At 52.8% G+C, this 12989-nt stretch overlaps 1 protein-coding gene across 2 annotated transcripts in view; it reads left to right on the top strand.

Moving 5' to 3' along the window:
* FBLN1 (fibulin 1) overlaps positions 1 to 12989 on the top strand; it is a 101607-nt gene that overhangs the window by 6514 nt on the left and 82104 nt on the right. For both annotated transcript variants that reach the window (XM_045290019.1, XM_004700222.4), the window contains exons 2-4: positions 6193 to 6298; positions 8072 to 8201; positions 9558 to 9729. In XM_045290019.1, the coding sequence (XP_045145954.1) occupies positions 6193 to 6298; positions 8072 to 8201; positions 9558 to 9729 (408 nt within the window). The remainder of the gene's footprint in view (positions 1 to 6192; positions 6299 to 8071; positions 8202 to 9557; positions 9730 to 12989) is intronic.

The following is a 12989-nucleotide window of genomic DNA, read 5'->3' as shown; positions in this document are numbered from 1 at the left end:
GAAGGCAGCAAAATAACTTGGCTCCCAAACTTAACAGACTATCTATCACCTGAAATGTTTCAACCAAGGGATGCATTGTTGGGAGCACCCGCTAATCTATACCAAGAAATTTGGAAGACAGCTGCCCAGCCAGCTAGCTGGAAGAGATCCGTATGTGTGCCCATTCCAAAGAAAGGTGACCCAACAAAATGTGGAAACGATCCAACAATATCATTCGTGTTACAAGTAAGGTTCTCTTGAAGAGACCTCAAAGGCGGCAGCAGCAGTTCATTGAAAAGGAACAGCCAGAAATTCAAGGCTGGTTTAGAAGAGGCTGTGGACTGAGGGACAGCTGTCACCGCCGATGCCAGGTGGCTCATGCCTGAAAGCATCAAAAGCCAGTGAAAAAGAAGACCCTCGATGAGAGGGATTAACACAGCGATCGCAGTAATGGGCTCAGGCAGGGCGGGACGGGGTTTCTTTCTTGTTGTGCGTAGGGTGGCTGAGAGTTACAGTCCAATGGGCAGCACCCAGCAACAGGAAGCAGCAGGTGGACCACAGGGATGGGACACTAGGCTTTCTGTCTTGAAAGCTGAGTGCCCTGGTAGGTACCAGGTGAGGAGTAGGCAGGTGGACATAGGGCTCTGAGGCCCGCTACAAGTGTCCAGGAAGATCAGGCTGCAGCCAGAGGTGGGAGGTGAGGTGTGGGTACACAGTCGAGATGGACATGGCCACTCAGGGGACTAAAGATGAATGAGGTTTCTCAGGAGAGTTTGTTCTTGGGTCACATGAGGGGGGTTGGCTCTGCGGGTCTCAGGTGACGGGAACCAGGGACTACAGCTTCGGTTGACTGGAGTTTTCTTCTCCGAAAAGAGAAGCCATCTGGGAGAGGACAGAAAACATGGGCTCTGGTCCCTTTTGGACAGTTGGCCTACAGCCCAGCCAACAGGCGCTTGTGGGTGCCCTGTGGGTCTACCCTACGGTTGTCCTGCTCACCATGGTCACTAGATGCTCCGAATCCCTCTCTTTGGATCCACAATGCAAGAGGGTGTTGGATGTATTGTATTTTATGCCCTTCTGAAGGCATTGCCAGTCGGTCCGTGGCTGGCAGACCTGGTTGGTTATTGGCCACCATGAAGATCCTAGGGCCAGTGGGGTTATGGTGTGGGGTTGGGGTGGGAGACTGTCCCCTTCGGTTCTCTTTATGATCATCGCCTCTGACCTGGCCAGATGCCCTGTGTCGGAGAGGGGGGTGACCTGGACAAATCCCACCCTGTCCCCTGATCACTGTCTCTCTATCTGTTCTCCTAACATTGCCTAGTTCCTGCTGTGTGAAGCAGGTCCAGGGATTCAAGTTCAGGGGCTATGGTGTTAGAAACTGGTTCCTCCGCACTCTTTAGGGCTCCACGGAGCAGCCGGAGACTCAAAGGGGCGACCTAAAAACGTGGATCAGTAACCCTCTCAGATGCACAACACAGGAGCCCTGGGGTGCCGTGGTTCTGTGTTGGGCTGTGATCTGCAAGGTCAGCGGTTAGAAACTACCAGCTGCTCTGTGGGGGAAGATGGGGGGCTTTCTACTCCCATAAAGAGTTGAGTGACAGGTTTGGCACCTCACAGGGGGCAGTCCTGTACTGCCCTCTAGAGTTGCTATGAGCTGGTGCTGACTAGGTGGCCGAGAGTTTGGCTTGATCACTCATAACCTGTGTTGAAGTTGGAGTCCCCAATAAAACCTGAGCCTTGACCCGGGGCCTGGGCCAGTGCGTTCCAGGTCCATCTGACCACTGACCTGACACCGAATCTGACTCTAAAGGAAATAATCCTGCCCCAGACACAAAGTCTGCAGAACCCTGTAAACAGGACCACTCCCAGGAGAGCAGGCCGCTGTCTGAATCCAGGTCTGACTCGGCCCCTCTCCCTGTGGGGCTCTGGCCTGCCGAAACAGTCTTTGGCTTATTTATGAATAAAAATGTCCCACTCGGAGCTCTTCATTCCTGACAAGGAAGAATTGGAGGTGGCGTGTAGCCCAGGAGAGGCAAAATGAGGGAGGAAATGACACTGCTTCTACTAGCTGTCGGAGTGACACAGTTCAGACTCTGGGTTGAGCGCAGTAAGACAAAGTAATAATTTATAAATTATCAAGGGTTCATGAGGGAGGAGGGAGCAGCAAGGGAGGGAGGGGGAAGGAGGAGCTGATGCCAAGGGCTTAAGTGGAGAGCAAATATTTTGAGAATGATGAGTGGAATGAATGTACAAATGTGCTTTACACAATTGATGTATGCGTGGATTGTGATAAGAGTTGTATGAGCTCCCAATAAAATTATTAGGAAAAAAAAAAGAAATTCTTGGGGGGAATGAGGAGCTGATACCAAGGGCTCAAGCAGAAAGCAAATGTTTTGAGAATGATGATGGCAACAAATGTACAAATGTGCTTGACACAATGGATGGATGAATGGATGGATTGTGAAGAGTTGTATGAGCCCCCAATAAAATGATTTTAAAAACCCAGAACAATGAAGTTAAGACACAGTCCTTCTCTGTAAGGAGCGCTTGGTATACAGGGAAGAGTGTCATTCACTAGTTACTAGAATGGCTATGCTGTCTGGTCTGGTTTTGTTTTGTAAGTTCAGGATAAGATATTTAAATGGCTGAGCAAGCCACAAACTTACATAAACAAATAAAACAATGAAAAAACTCTTAAGGAAGACCGGACAAAGTGCAGCAAAGGCAAAAATAAAACATTTGCTTTATAGTAACGGCTATCAGAAGTTTCACTTTTTTTCAAGATTAAGCATTTGTTCTTTATATATATATATTTAAAATACCACACTAAACGTAAATGTTATTGAAGTAGCACATTTGGCCAATTTCCAGTCACCCGTTCAGGACCTAGTTTCCCAGACCTTGTCCTTTCATCGCCCGGCTCCTTCTCTGCCGTCACAGAGGCCTTACTTAGTGCAGCTGAGGATCAGGCTGCATTTAGAGATGAACTTCCAGGTCTGGCTCCCACTTAATGACCTTGCTTCCTTTGTCACCGGTTAACTGGTCTCACACATCTGAAATATGAGACACGCCCAGCTCCGTAGGGAGTTTACATCACTGTTCTTGTTAGCAGTATTGCCCCCAGAGTGTAGGTGACAGTGGTGTGTGTGTGTGTGTGTGTGTGTGTGTGTGTGTGTGTAGCTCTGGGAAGATCAGGCCTTCAGGTACAGTAGCACAGGTCAGGCCTCCTGAGAGGGTGTAGAGAGATAAGAGGGTCTAGGACATTTTGGAGGCACCAGTGTTTGTGGTAGGTGGAGGGGTGAGCCACTACCCAACTGTCTGTTTGTCATACTGCGGTAGCTTGCACGTGCAGCTGCGATACTCACAGTGATGCCACCAGTATTTCAAATACCAGCGGGGTGACCCATGGTGAACAGGTTTCACTGATGCTCCCAGGCGAGGATAGACGAGGAAGAAAGGCTTGGCCATCTACTTCTGGAAACTAGCCAGTGCAAACCTCGTGGCTCACAACAGGGTCAAATGCTTCTGGGTTGAATCTGGTCAGTTGTCAGTGACCTCCACGCAGTGCGGAGCCCGTGAAGCAGTGGGGTGGAAGCCTGGTGCAGGGGGTTGCTGATATCAGACTGTGTCTGGTCTGACAGCCCTTGTTTACATGCTGGGCTGGTAAATGAAGGTCAGCAGTTTGAAACCACCAGCCACTCTGAGGGAGAAAGACAAGACTTTGTATTCACATACAGAGTTACAGCCTCGTAAACCCACAGAGTCAGTTCTACCCTGCCTTATAGGGCCGAGATGAGTCAGAAACCACTCAGTGTCAGTGAGTAAGAAGGCCCCGGGATGGGGAGAGATGACAATGGACCCCTTCACGAAGACAACCTTAGTTTGGGGGAACACAGTCCCTTTTGGAGTCCCTGGGCGGTTGGAGTTTATCCAGAACCAAATTTGGGGATCTACTTCCTAAAAAAATCAGCCATTGCAAACCCCATGTCACACAGCTTTCTTCTCTGACACACAGGGGACACGGAATTGATACTGGCAGTTCCTGCCACAATTTGCTTCTGGATTTCTATGAAAACCCACCTCTGCCCTGAAAGACCCCAAACCCCACAGATCCTTGGGGCCTTGGTCTTGGATGTTTGTGCCTCCCAGGTGGAAGCACGAGGCAGCAGATTTAATCTGCATTTATTATACACCTACTTTCTACTGATAGCGTTGGGCCTGTGTGAGGCCCACTCATATCTGAAGCCAGGTTTTGTCCCTGGGGTTGGTTCTGGGTGCTCTGCTCTGTCTGGGAGGCAGTGGGAGAGAGGGTGAGCAGGCACTTTGATATCAGAGGGATTTGAGTTGGACCCTAGCTTGGTTAATTGGAAGTATGACCTTGAGCACTATATTGTCATGATTCTCTGAGCTTCTTGCTTCCTCATCTGTAAAATGGGCATGTTGCCCACCACGCGGCCAGAGTTCAGCGGTTCAGCACAGGGAAGTGGTCCACTACAATGAGGTGATGATGTCTGACCAAGTCCTGGGTTCACTCCAACCTGGTCACCATCCCTGGTGGGCTCCTCTTGGTCGCTCTGATGGGATTTGTTTGACTGTCCCTGGTTCTGTGCTGATCCCAGCAGGACAGAGCCCCAGGCGGCTCTTATTTGCGGCTGGAGCCAGAGCTGCATTCCAGAGGCATTCCAAGTTTCAGTCTAAGCAAAGGACTTCATATTTTATTGGCCCGCTGGGAACTAGGATCAAAGTGCTGGAGGCTCCCCAGCTAGGATGGATCCCAGATGTTCCCACAGCTCAGGGCAAAAGGTCCCAGCCTTCAGGGCTGGTGGCAGGCGTCTCAGAAGTGTTGGCTCTGACTTGGGGTGGGGGGTGGTGGTCTCTGCATGCTGAGATACAACCGTGGCACCCCCACTTCTCAGGGTTAAGGGGAGCAGATCCTCTTCATTCATATAGCACCAGGGCCAGCCGCTGTTGACTGAGGACAGATGGTGTGCTCAGAGCTTCAGAACCTTCATCTAGTTCTCAGCCAGGCTGCCGTGGGCACTGAGACCCGTTTTACAGACGAGAAGCTGGGGCTCAGAGACCCAGAGCTGGGTGGGGTGACATTGGGATTTGAGCCCAAGCGTTTCTTCTTTCTGCTAAACCCCAGGAGCCGCCACATGCCAGTCAGGACCCTGTAGGTGGGAGTGGCGGGGGGGTGGAGGGAGTGCCTCTCGCACATTATGGGGTGAAGGGAGTGCAGGGAGGGGGGAATGTAGTTGGCTGGGGTTGGGAGGTTTCAGCCTTGGATCATTGTCAAGGGTGAGGCACAAAGTCATGATTATCTGTGACAGACCAGGCCCTGTGTTTGAAAATAACTTGGCGCCAAATGAATGGGTGGATGGATACACAGGTAGGTAGGTAGGTAGGTAGGTGCATGGACAGAACCAGCTGCCGACAAGTTGGTTCCAACCCATGTGCCAGCGTAGAACTGGGCTCCTCAGGGTCTTCAGTGGTGGTCGTTTGTCACGAGTGGATTGCCAGGCCTTTCCTCCTAGGTCCCTCTGAGTGGACTCGAACCCCCAGTCTTATGGTGAGCAGCTGATTGTACCACTCAGGGATGATAGCTAGCTAGCTAGATAGATAGGTGGATGGACGGGCGGATAGATGTTGGTAGGCACTGTTGCGTTGGTTCGGACTCACAGCACCCCTATGGACATGCTGTCCGGTCCTGCACCAGCCTCACCGTTGTGATGCTTGAGCCCATTGTTGCAGCCACTGTGTCAGCCCATCCCGTGGAGGCGCTTCTTTTTGGCAGATCTCCTTTACCAAGTCGTCCTTGGTCCAGAGCGCCGTCCCTGGAGAAGGACCCCATGCTTGGTAAAGAGGGGCAGAGGAAAGCAGGAAGGCCCGTAACAAGATACACGGCAACAATCCAGACGACCACAATGGCTCACACACCAGCAGTGCTTGTGAGGATGTCGGAGGGCCAGCGGGGCTTTGTTCTGTTGTGCAGAGGGGTGCTGTGAGTCAGAGCTGACCCCACTGGCACCTGGCACCCACCACAACCTTACCAAGTGTGAGGGGTGGACAGACAGATAGATGATAGGTAGACAGGTGGCTATGTGAGAAGTAGGTAGGTAGATAACAATAGGTAAGTAGATCCATGACCTACCTCCTGATCTCCTCTCAGTAAGTCCAGATGTCTCCGTCACCATCCTCTTCTCTCCCTCCCAGCGGGCGCTGACCTGTCCATGGAGAACTGCTGTACTGATGGACACCGCATGGCCACCCAGCAGAAGGATTGCTCACTGCCCTACACATCGGAGTCCAAAGAGTGCAGGTATGACCCACGCATGGTGACCGTGAAGGGAGTGGGGGACTGGGTTGCCCCCTGCATGGGCTGCTCTCCCTCCTGCCGCCCCCCAGCTTCCTCTCACTGGAGCCAGCCTCCCTTCCCTGGGCTGGATGCAGGAGGCTCTGCGTTTTGCAGGCCGCTCTGTCTTGGCCTGACCACAGCAGGCAAGGCCGTTCCCTCCTACACAAAGGGGGTCGTCTATGGAGCAGGTGGTGCCCCTTGACCGTGATGGGGGAAGTCCTTCGCAAATAAAATGTGGAGGGAGGGCTTTGAAGTGAAAAACCAAGCCTGCTGGTCAATCATGGGAGATCCACGGGGTTGCAGTGATCAGAAGGCTTAGGAAGGGAACCCCGAAACACAGGGAGGGAGGGGGATGGGTGGTGAAGGGTGAATGGAGGGAGGGTCGTCAGTGAAAGAAACAAAATGTGCATGATTGCTGGAGGGGAGGCTGAGGAGCTGCTCCTTCAACCTTCCCGGATTCTCCATACAAGTTTAAGACAAACAAAGCCCGCTGCCTTTGAGCCGGTTTGCTTGGCGCCCAGAGAGCCTGTGGACAGAGCCGAATTGCCCCGAGGGGTTTCCGAGGCTGCAACTCTCTGAGTCTTTTTCTCCCTCAGAGCAGCTGGTGGGTGGGTTCAAACCACCGACCTTTTGGTTGGCAGCACAGTGCCTGACCCACGATGCCACCAGGGCTCTTCTGGGAGGCCTTCAGCCCAAGGTACTACCTGCTGGTGGTTTTCAATGGCTGGCCTTGTGTTTAGCAGCTCGATGCATAACCACTGCACCACCAGGGGTTAAAAAACCTCACTGCCAGCCAGCTGATTCTGACTCACAGCGACCCTAAAAGACAGAGCCAAACTGCCCCCGTGGTTTCAAAGACTATAACTGTTTACAGAATTAGAAAGCCTCATCTTTCTACTTCAGGACACCTGGTGGTTTTGAACTGCAGACCTTGAGGTTAGCAGCCCAAAGGGTAACCACTACACTAAGAATTCTTACAGACTCAGGCAGGCAGGGGACTGCCTGTATCTGAAAATCCACTGAGAACACCCACGGAACAGTTGCTAACGTAGTATGGACAACCGCCGCATCCAGCCCTGGCCTGTGGCGCATCAGCCCGCTGCGAGTCGGGACCCAGTCAGTGGCACGGCCAACAGCAGCCTCCTAGAGCCGGAGGCCATCTGAGAGGCGGGCCCCTCGGGCAGCCCCGGGAAGCTGAGCGAGGCCTGGACGGGTGCAGGCCGGTCAGCTCCTCTGGTCTGTGCAGACTTTGGCTATTTTGAGGGTGGTCTGGAGTCACCTGTGACTCACGTACCCCTCCCTGGGCCCATCCACTCTGCTCCTTCTGGCCAGCTGTGGTGCAGCCTCCCCAGCCCCGTGCGTGTGACCCCTTGGGGTCTGAGGACTTGCCCCTGGTGCCCCAGGGGAGCTGGGAGGTGTGGGTGCTGCGCCTTGGGCCACCTGCCCGTCCCTCTCTGAATGTGGCACCTCCTCCCCCCACCCGATGGGCTGCACTTGGTGGAGCGGGGGCGGGGTCTGGCCAGCATAGGTTCCAGTTTCTCTTGTCCTCCATTGGGGAACTCGGGAGCAGTTTGTGGGTGGGTGACTGTTGTGCCAGGCCGCGCAGCCGCTCTCTGACTCGCACTGGGAACTGCCACCTGCATTGCCTCTCTCTAACAGAGGACTTAGAGTCTGGGTGGGTGTGGAGAGGGGAGACCCCGAGTGACCGAGCCTTGAGCGGTGACCGTCTGTCCCCAGGATGGTCCAGGAGCAGTGCTGCCACAGCCAGCTGGAGGAGCTGCACTGTGCCACCGGCATCAACCAGGCCAACGAGCAGGACAGTTGTGACGCGCTGTCCGGCACCAGCCCTGAGGCCATGTTTGTGAAGGTGAGGACCAGTGTAGGCCTGACATTCCTGCCCTTCCCCCGGTTGGCAGGTCCTGTTCCTGGCCAGTCCACTGGCCCTGCCCCTGCCCAACTGGAAGGCCCTCGCCCCTTCCAGCCGATGGGCTGAGGCCCCCAGGCCCTGTGTCCCCTCCCTGCCAGCAGGCCCTGACTCTGCAGCCCAGCCAGTGCTTCCTGCCCTTCCCTGTGAGTGTTTTCGGGGGAGGTGCCTGGCCAGGGGGGTTGGACAACCCTCCCCATGTACTCAGGAGGCCCAGTACTGCCCCCAACCCTGGGAAGACGGGTGAGTGAGCAGTGAGGAGCTCCTGTCCCCAGGCCTCAGGCAGGGACACAGAACCCAGAGCAGGTCCTCTGAGTTGCTATTCAGGCCCCCTCCAGACCCCTCTGGAAGCCCTACAGCTTTCAGGTCCCCAGGGCTCATGCGGGAGAGCTCAGAGTGACACCTCCCCAGGGGTCTATCATGGGCTATCACATGACCACACCTGCTCAAGAAGAAACCGAAGTTCTAGGCGGACCACACTCCAAAGTGGCCTCTTAGCAGCAGCCCTGAGGGCCTTTCCCACCCACCCAGCGGGGAGGGGTGTCCTGGGCCTCCAAGGCCTGGCCAGGCCAGTCAGGGCCCTGCCACCTTGGAGACTCCAATTCTGAAAGTTGCCCCTGCAGGGTGGCAGTTGGACTATCCCTCCTGCCACCTGATGAAGGAGAAAAGCTAGCCTGAGCAGGGAGGGTCACTTGGGGGTGGAGGTTCAGCCTGCTTCCTGGGTGAAACAGGGAGGCCAGTGTGTTTCTTGGCTCGCCCAAAGGTGGACCGGTTGGCAAGTGCACCCTCTCTTTTCCCAGCACTGAAGAGGGGGCCCCATCAACCTGCGCAGAGGCTCCAGCCAGAACCACACTTTCCCACGGCAGGCTTTCTGGAATGTTCTGAGTCCTTTTAAGGGGAGCCTCTTAGGAAGGACTGAAGTAGGACTGTGGGGCGTCAGGGGGACTGTGGTCCCAGGAGCTTGGGTGTGAAGACTCGCAGGGGCACAGCTAATCACTGTGTCCCTGCTGCTAACATGCTCCGAGGCTCCCGTGCTCCTCAGTGCTCCATGCCCTTCCTATGGCTCAGACCAGTGACCCACATTCCTTTCTCTGGGAGTCCCAGACCACACCTAAGGCACAGATTCCTTGGGGAACTCCTGGGCCCCCTATGAAGCCCCACTTCTTGGAGGTAAGTGGCAGAGCCCTTCGGCCACTGGATAGGGCTATGCAAAGGGCAGGAGTGGGTGCAGTACTTCCTGGGACCTGTTGGGGGCAGTAAGTCCGGCCAAACCTCCAGCTTCTCCACTCTTGTTTGCAGAGATGTTGCCACTGCTGTCTGCTGGGGAGGGCGGCCCAGGCTCAGGGCCAGAGCTGCGAGTACAGCCTCATGGCTGGCTACCAGTGTGGACTGGTCTTCCGGGCATGCTGTGTAAAGAGCCAGGAGAGCTCAGACTTGGTGCCCGGGGACGTTGAGGACGTCCAAGAGCCAGGTAAGGCCCCTCTGTCTGCCCTCCTGGGTAGGGCGGGGTGGGTGGGTGAGCTCCCGTCTCTTAACTGGGCACCGACAGACTGGAATTGTTGGATTGGGTCCAGGAGGCAGGCCCTGGAGCGGGGCAGAACGCGTGGGCTTCAGACTTGGAGAAACCTGGGGCCCTGGCTTGGCCTCAACATGCACCGTGGGCGAAGTGGCCCGGCCAGGCCTGGTTCCCCATCTGTGGAATAGATGTGATCACAGCCCTGCTTCGCAGGGTGCCTGGCTCATACTGAGTGCTCAGGAACTTCTGCCAGCCCAGCTTGTCCTCCCCTTTAGCTCCGAGCAGTGGTCAGTGCATGGTCCTGCCCTTCGTCCACAGATGAGGACTGATGCTCAAGGTCATGAGGTTGGGAGAACCTGACCTCTGGCCGCTGTCTTTCCTCTCCTCACATGGAGCCAAGGACTCGTGGGCTAGAGGGCGGTGGGTACATGAAGCTTTGTAGAAGGCTGGGAATGTTCAGAAAATAGTCTCTATCAGCCATAGCGGAATAGCAGACAGTTAAGCACAGATGGTTAAGCGCTGGGCTGTTCTGTGCCCCAAGTTGATTCTGACGTCTGGTGATGCTGGGGCAGGAGAACTGCCCCATGGTTTCCCCAAGATAGCCCTGTGGCCAGCAGCAAGTCTCCAGGCCTTTGCTCTCACAGAGTCATTGGAGGTTCGAATGGCTGACATTTCAGTTAAAAGCGGAGCACTCAACCATTACACCATCATGGTTCCCCAAGTGCTAACCGAAGGGACAAGTGACCCCAGAGTCATTTCAAGGTCACACCCCCTGACTATCCTTCACCCTGCTTTTCTGCCCTCCATTTACTCAAAGCCTTTGGGTATGGTTTCGTTCCATGATTCAGGGAATTTCTTTATTGCTGAAACATCTCATTTCTGGGATCATTCCTGGATCTTAAGGGAGATAACGTTGGAAAAATCTGAACAGTTCTCTCTACCCGACGCTTGACGTCGGGCCTGTCCCACTGTGAAAATGAGACTGCTTACACTCGTTAGACGAGTCATTTCTTTTGGGAGAGTCAGTACAAGGCTGCTTCCTATAGGGTGGAGGTGAAAGGTTTCCCAAATGCCTAACTCTTCTGAACTACCACACCACTCCATCATCTCGCACATCAGCCCCTCCCTCCTCTTCTTCCCTGTCACACTCTCCCTCCTTCTCTTGGTTCTGTCATTCGCAGCAACAGTCACCGAACTGGTGGACCATCAAGGAAATCGCTCACAAGGTTGTAGAGGCTGACAAGTCCCAAATCCCTGGGTCAGGGACTGATGAAAAAGCAACAAGTCAGGTGACAGGCTGCTGGCTCAAGTGCCAAGACATGGAGGTCAGGTGATGACAGTCAGGATTCAGGATCTAGAGTAAGAGCAGGCCATGCCTGAATCACAGAAAACAGCCCCACTGTCCTTGCCTTTAGCCCCTTGGGATCCACATTCAGATCTGGTTTAAGGGGTGCTTACACATGTGTAACAGACTGGCAAACACTTGAGAATGTTGCCTTACAATGACCATTATGATTCTGAACTAGAAAGTTCCAGGTACTGGAGCACTGACTGTACATGCCATTTGAAAGACAATTATTCACCTGCTATTGAGCACTGGCTTTTCCCGCCTCCATGCATCCAATAACCAACTGCTGTCTCCAAACCAAAAAAAAAAAAGAAAGCAAAATAGTTACCTTTTTTTCTCTGCATGTTTTATGTTTTTCCTTTAAATGCAAATTTCCTATTCTCAGCAATTCTGGGTAGGCCGGCATGCCTTTTCAAATCCAAATTTCCTGGGCGGGACTCAGGTTTTTGGCATCAGCTCTCAATACTCTATGCACTTTAAAAAATGGCTGTAGCCATGCGCGAACTGAGAACTGCCAGAAATTCAAACCAGATTCAGCGAAGAACATGAAGCATATCACTGCCCATGTCACATGGATCGTGGGTGAAAACAGAGACTACCAGAAAGATGTTTACCTGTGTTGTATCGGTCATGCAGAGGCATTCAATTATGTAGATCATAACAAATTATGATAGGATTTGGAGGACTGGGGATTCGAGCACACCTAATTGTACTGACATAGAACCTGTACATAAACCAAGAGGCAGTCATTTGAGCAGAACGGAATATTTGTTTCATGGCTTAAAATCAGTAATGGCGTATGTCTGGGTTGTATCCTTTCACCATACTATTCAATCTGTAAGGAATCCCAGTGGTGCTGCTGATTGCTTTGGGCTGCTAATTGCAAGGTTGACAGTTCAAACCCATCAGCGTCTTCTCAGGAGAATGATAAGGCTGACTGCTCCCATACAGATTCATAGTCTTGGAAATGCTTTAGAACAGTTCTATTGAGATTGACTCAATGGCAGTGAGTTGTATTCCATCTATATGCTGAGCAAATAACCTGAGAAGCTGCAATATATGAAGGAGAACATGGTATCAGGATTGGAGGACGATTCATTGACAACATGTGATGGGCAGATGATACCACCTTGCCTGCTGGAAGCAAAGATGGTTTGATGAAAATGATATATATATAATTATGCATATATATATATATGCACTCCCTCCAAAAAACGGGGCGAGAGCTTTTGTAGTGTGCATTTTTCCTGCTAGGGGAGCATCAAGCAACTTGCACTCTGAGTTAGTGCACCCAGCGGCGTTGCCTGGGAAGGTTCTCTCTGGTCACAGTGAATTTTTTTGTAAGAGCAGTTTTGCTCCAGCCTCCTTTTTTGTGATGGCCAATTTAAGAGAATAGCGTGAGGCTATAAAATTTTGTTTCCTGCGCAGGGAAAATGCCACAGAAACTGTTGAGATGTGGACACAGCTTACAAGGACAGCGGTAGGGGAAAAGTCAAGGGTACGAGTGGTTTTCTCTTTTCTAAAAAGGTGAAATGTTGATTGATGACAAACCTAGTTCTGGATGTTCATCAACTTTCTGAAGGAACAAAAATGTTGACAAGGTTTGCGTATTTGCCCTCAAAGACTGACGACGACCATTAAAGAGATGGGGAAGTTATCTGGACTATTGTGGAGCTCGGTTCAGAGATTTTAATGGAAGATTTGGGAATGAGAAGGGCCGCTGCAAAAGTTGTGTTTTGGCTTCTGCCTGACCAGGACAAAGACCCTCGACTGGAAACATGCCGTGCTTTGAAAGAACAGCTCTGAAGTGACCCAGACTTTTCTCCAAGGTCATTACTGGTGAGGAGACACGGTGCTATTCCTAGGA

Source organism: Echinops telfairi, unplaced genomic scaffold, assembly GCF_000313985.2.
Source record: "Echinops telfairi isolate 266 unplaced genomic scaffold, ASM31398v2 ScPeMD7_2;HRSCAF=8, whole genome shotgun sequence".
NCBI classification, from domain to species: Eukaryota; Metazoa; Chordata; class Mammalia; order Afrosoricida; family Tenrecidae; genus Echinops; species Echinops telfairi.
This window is presented reverse-complemented; position numbering and strand designations above follow the sequence as displayed.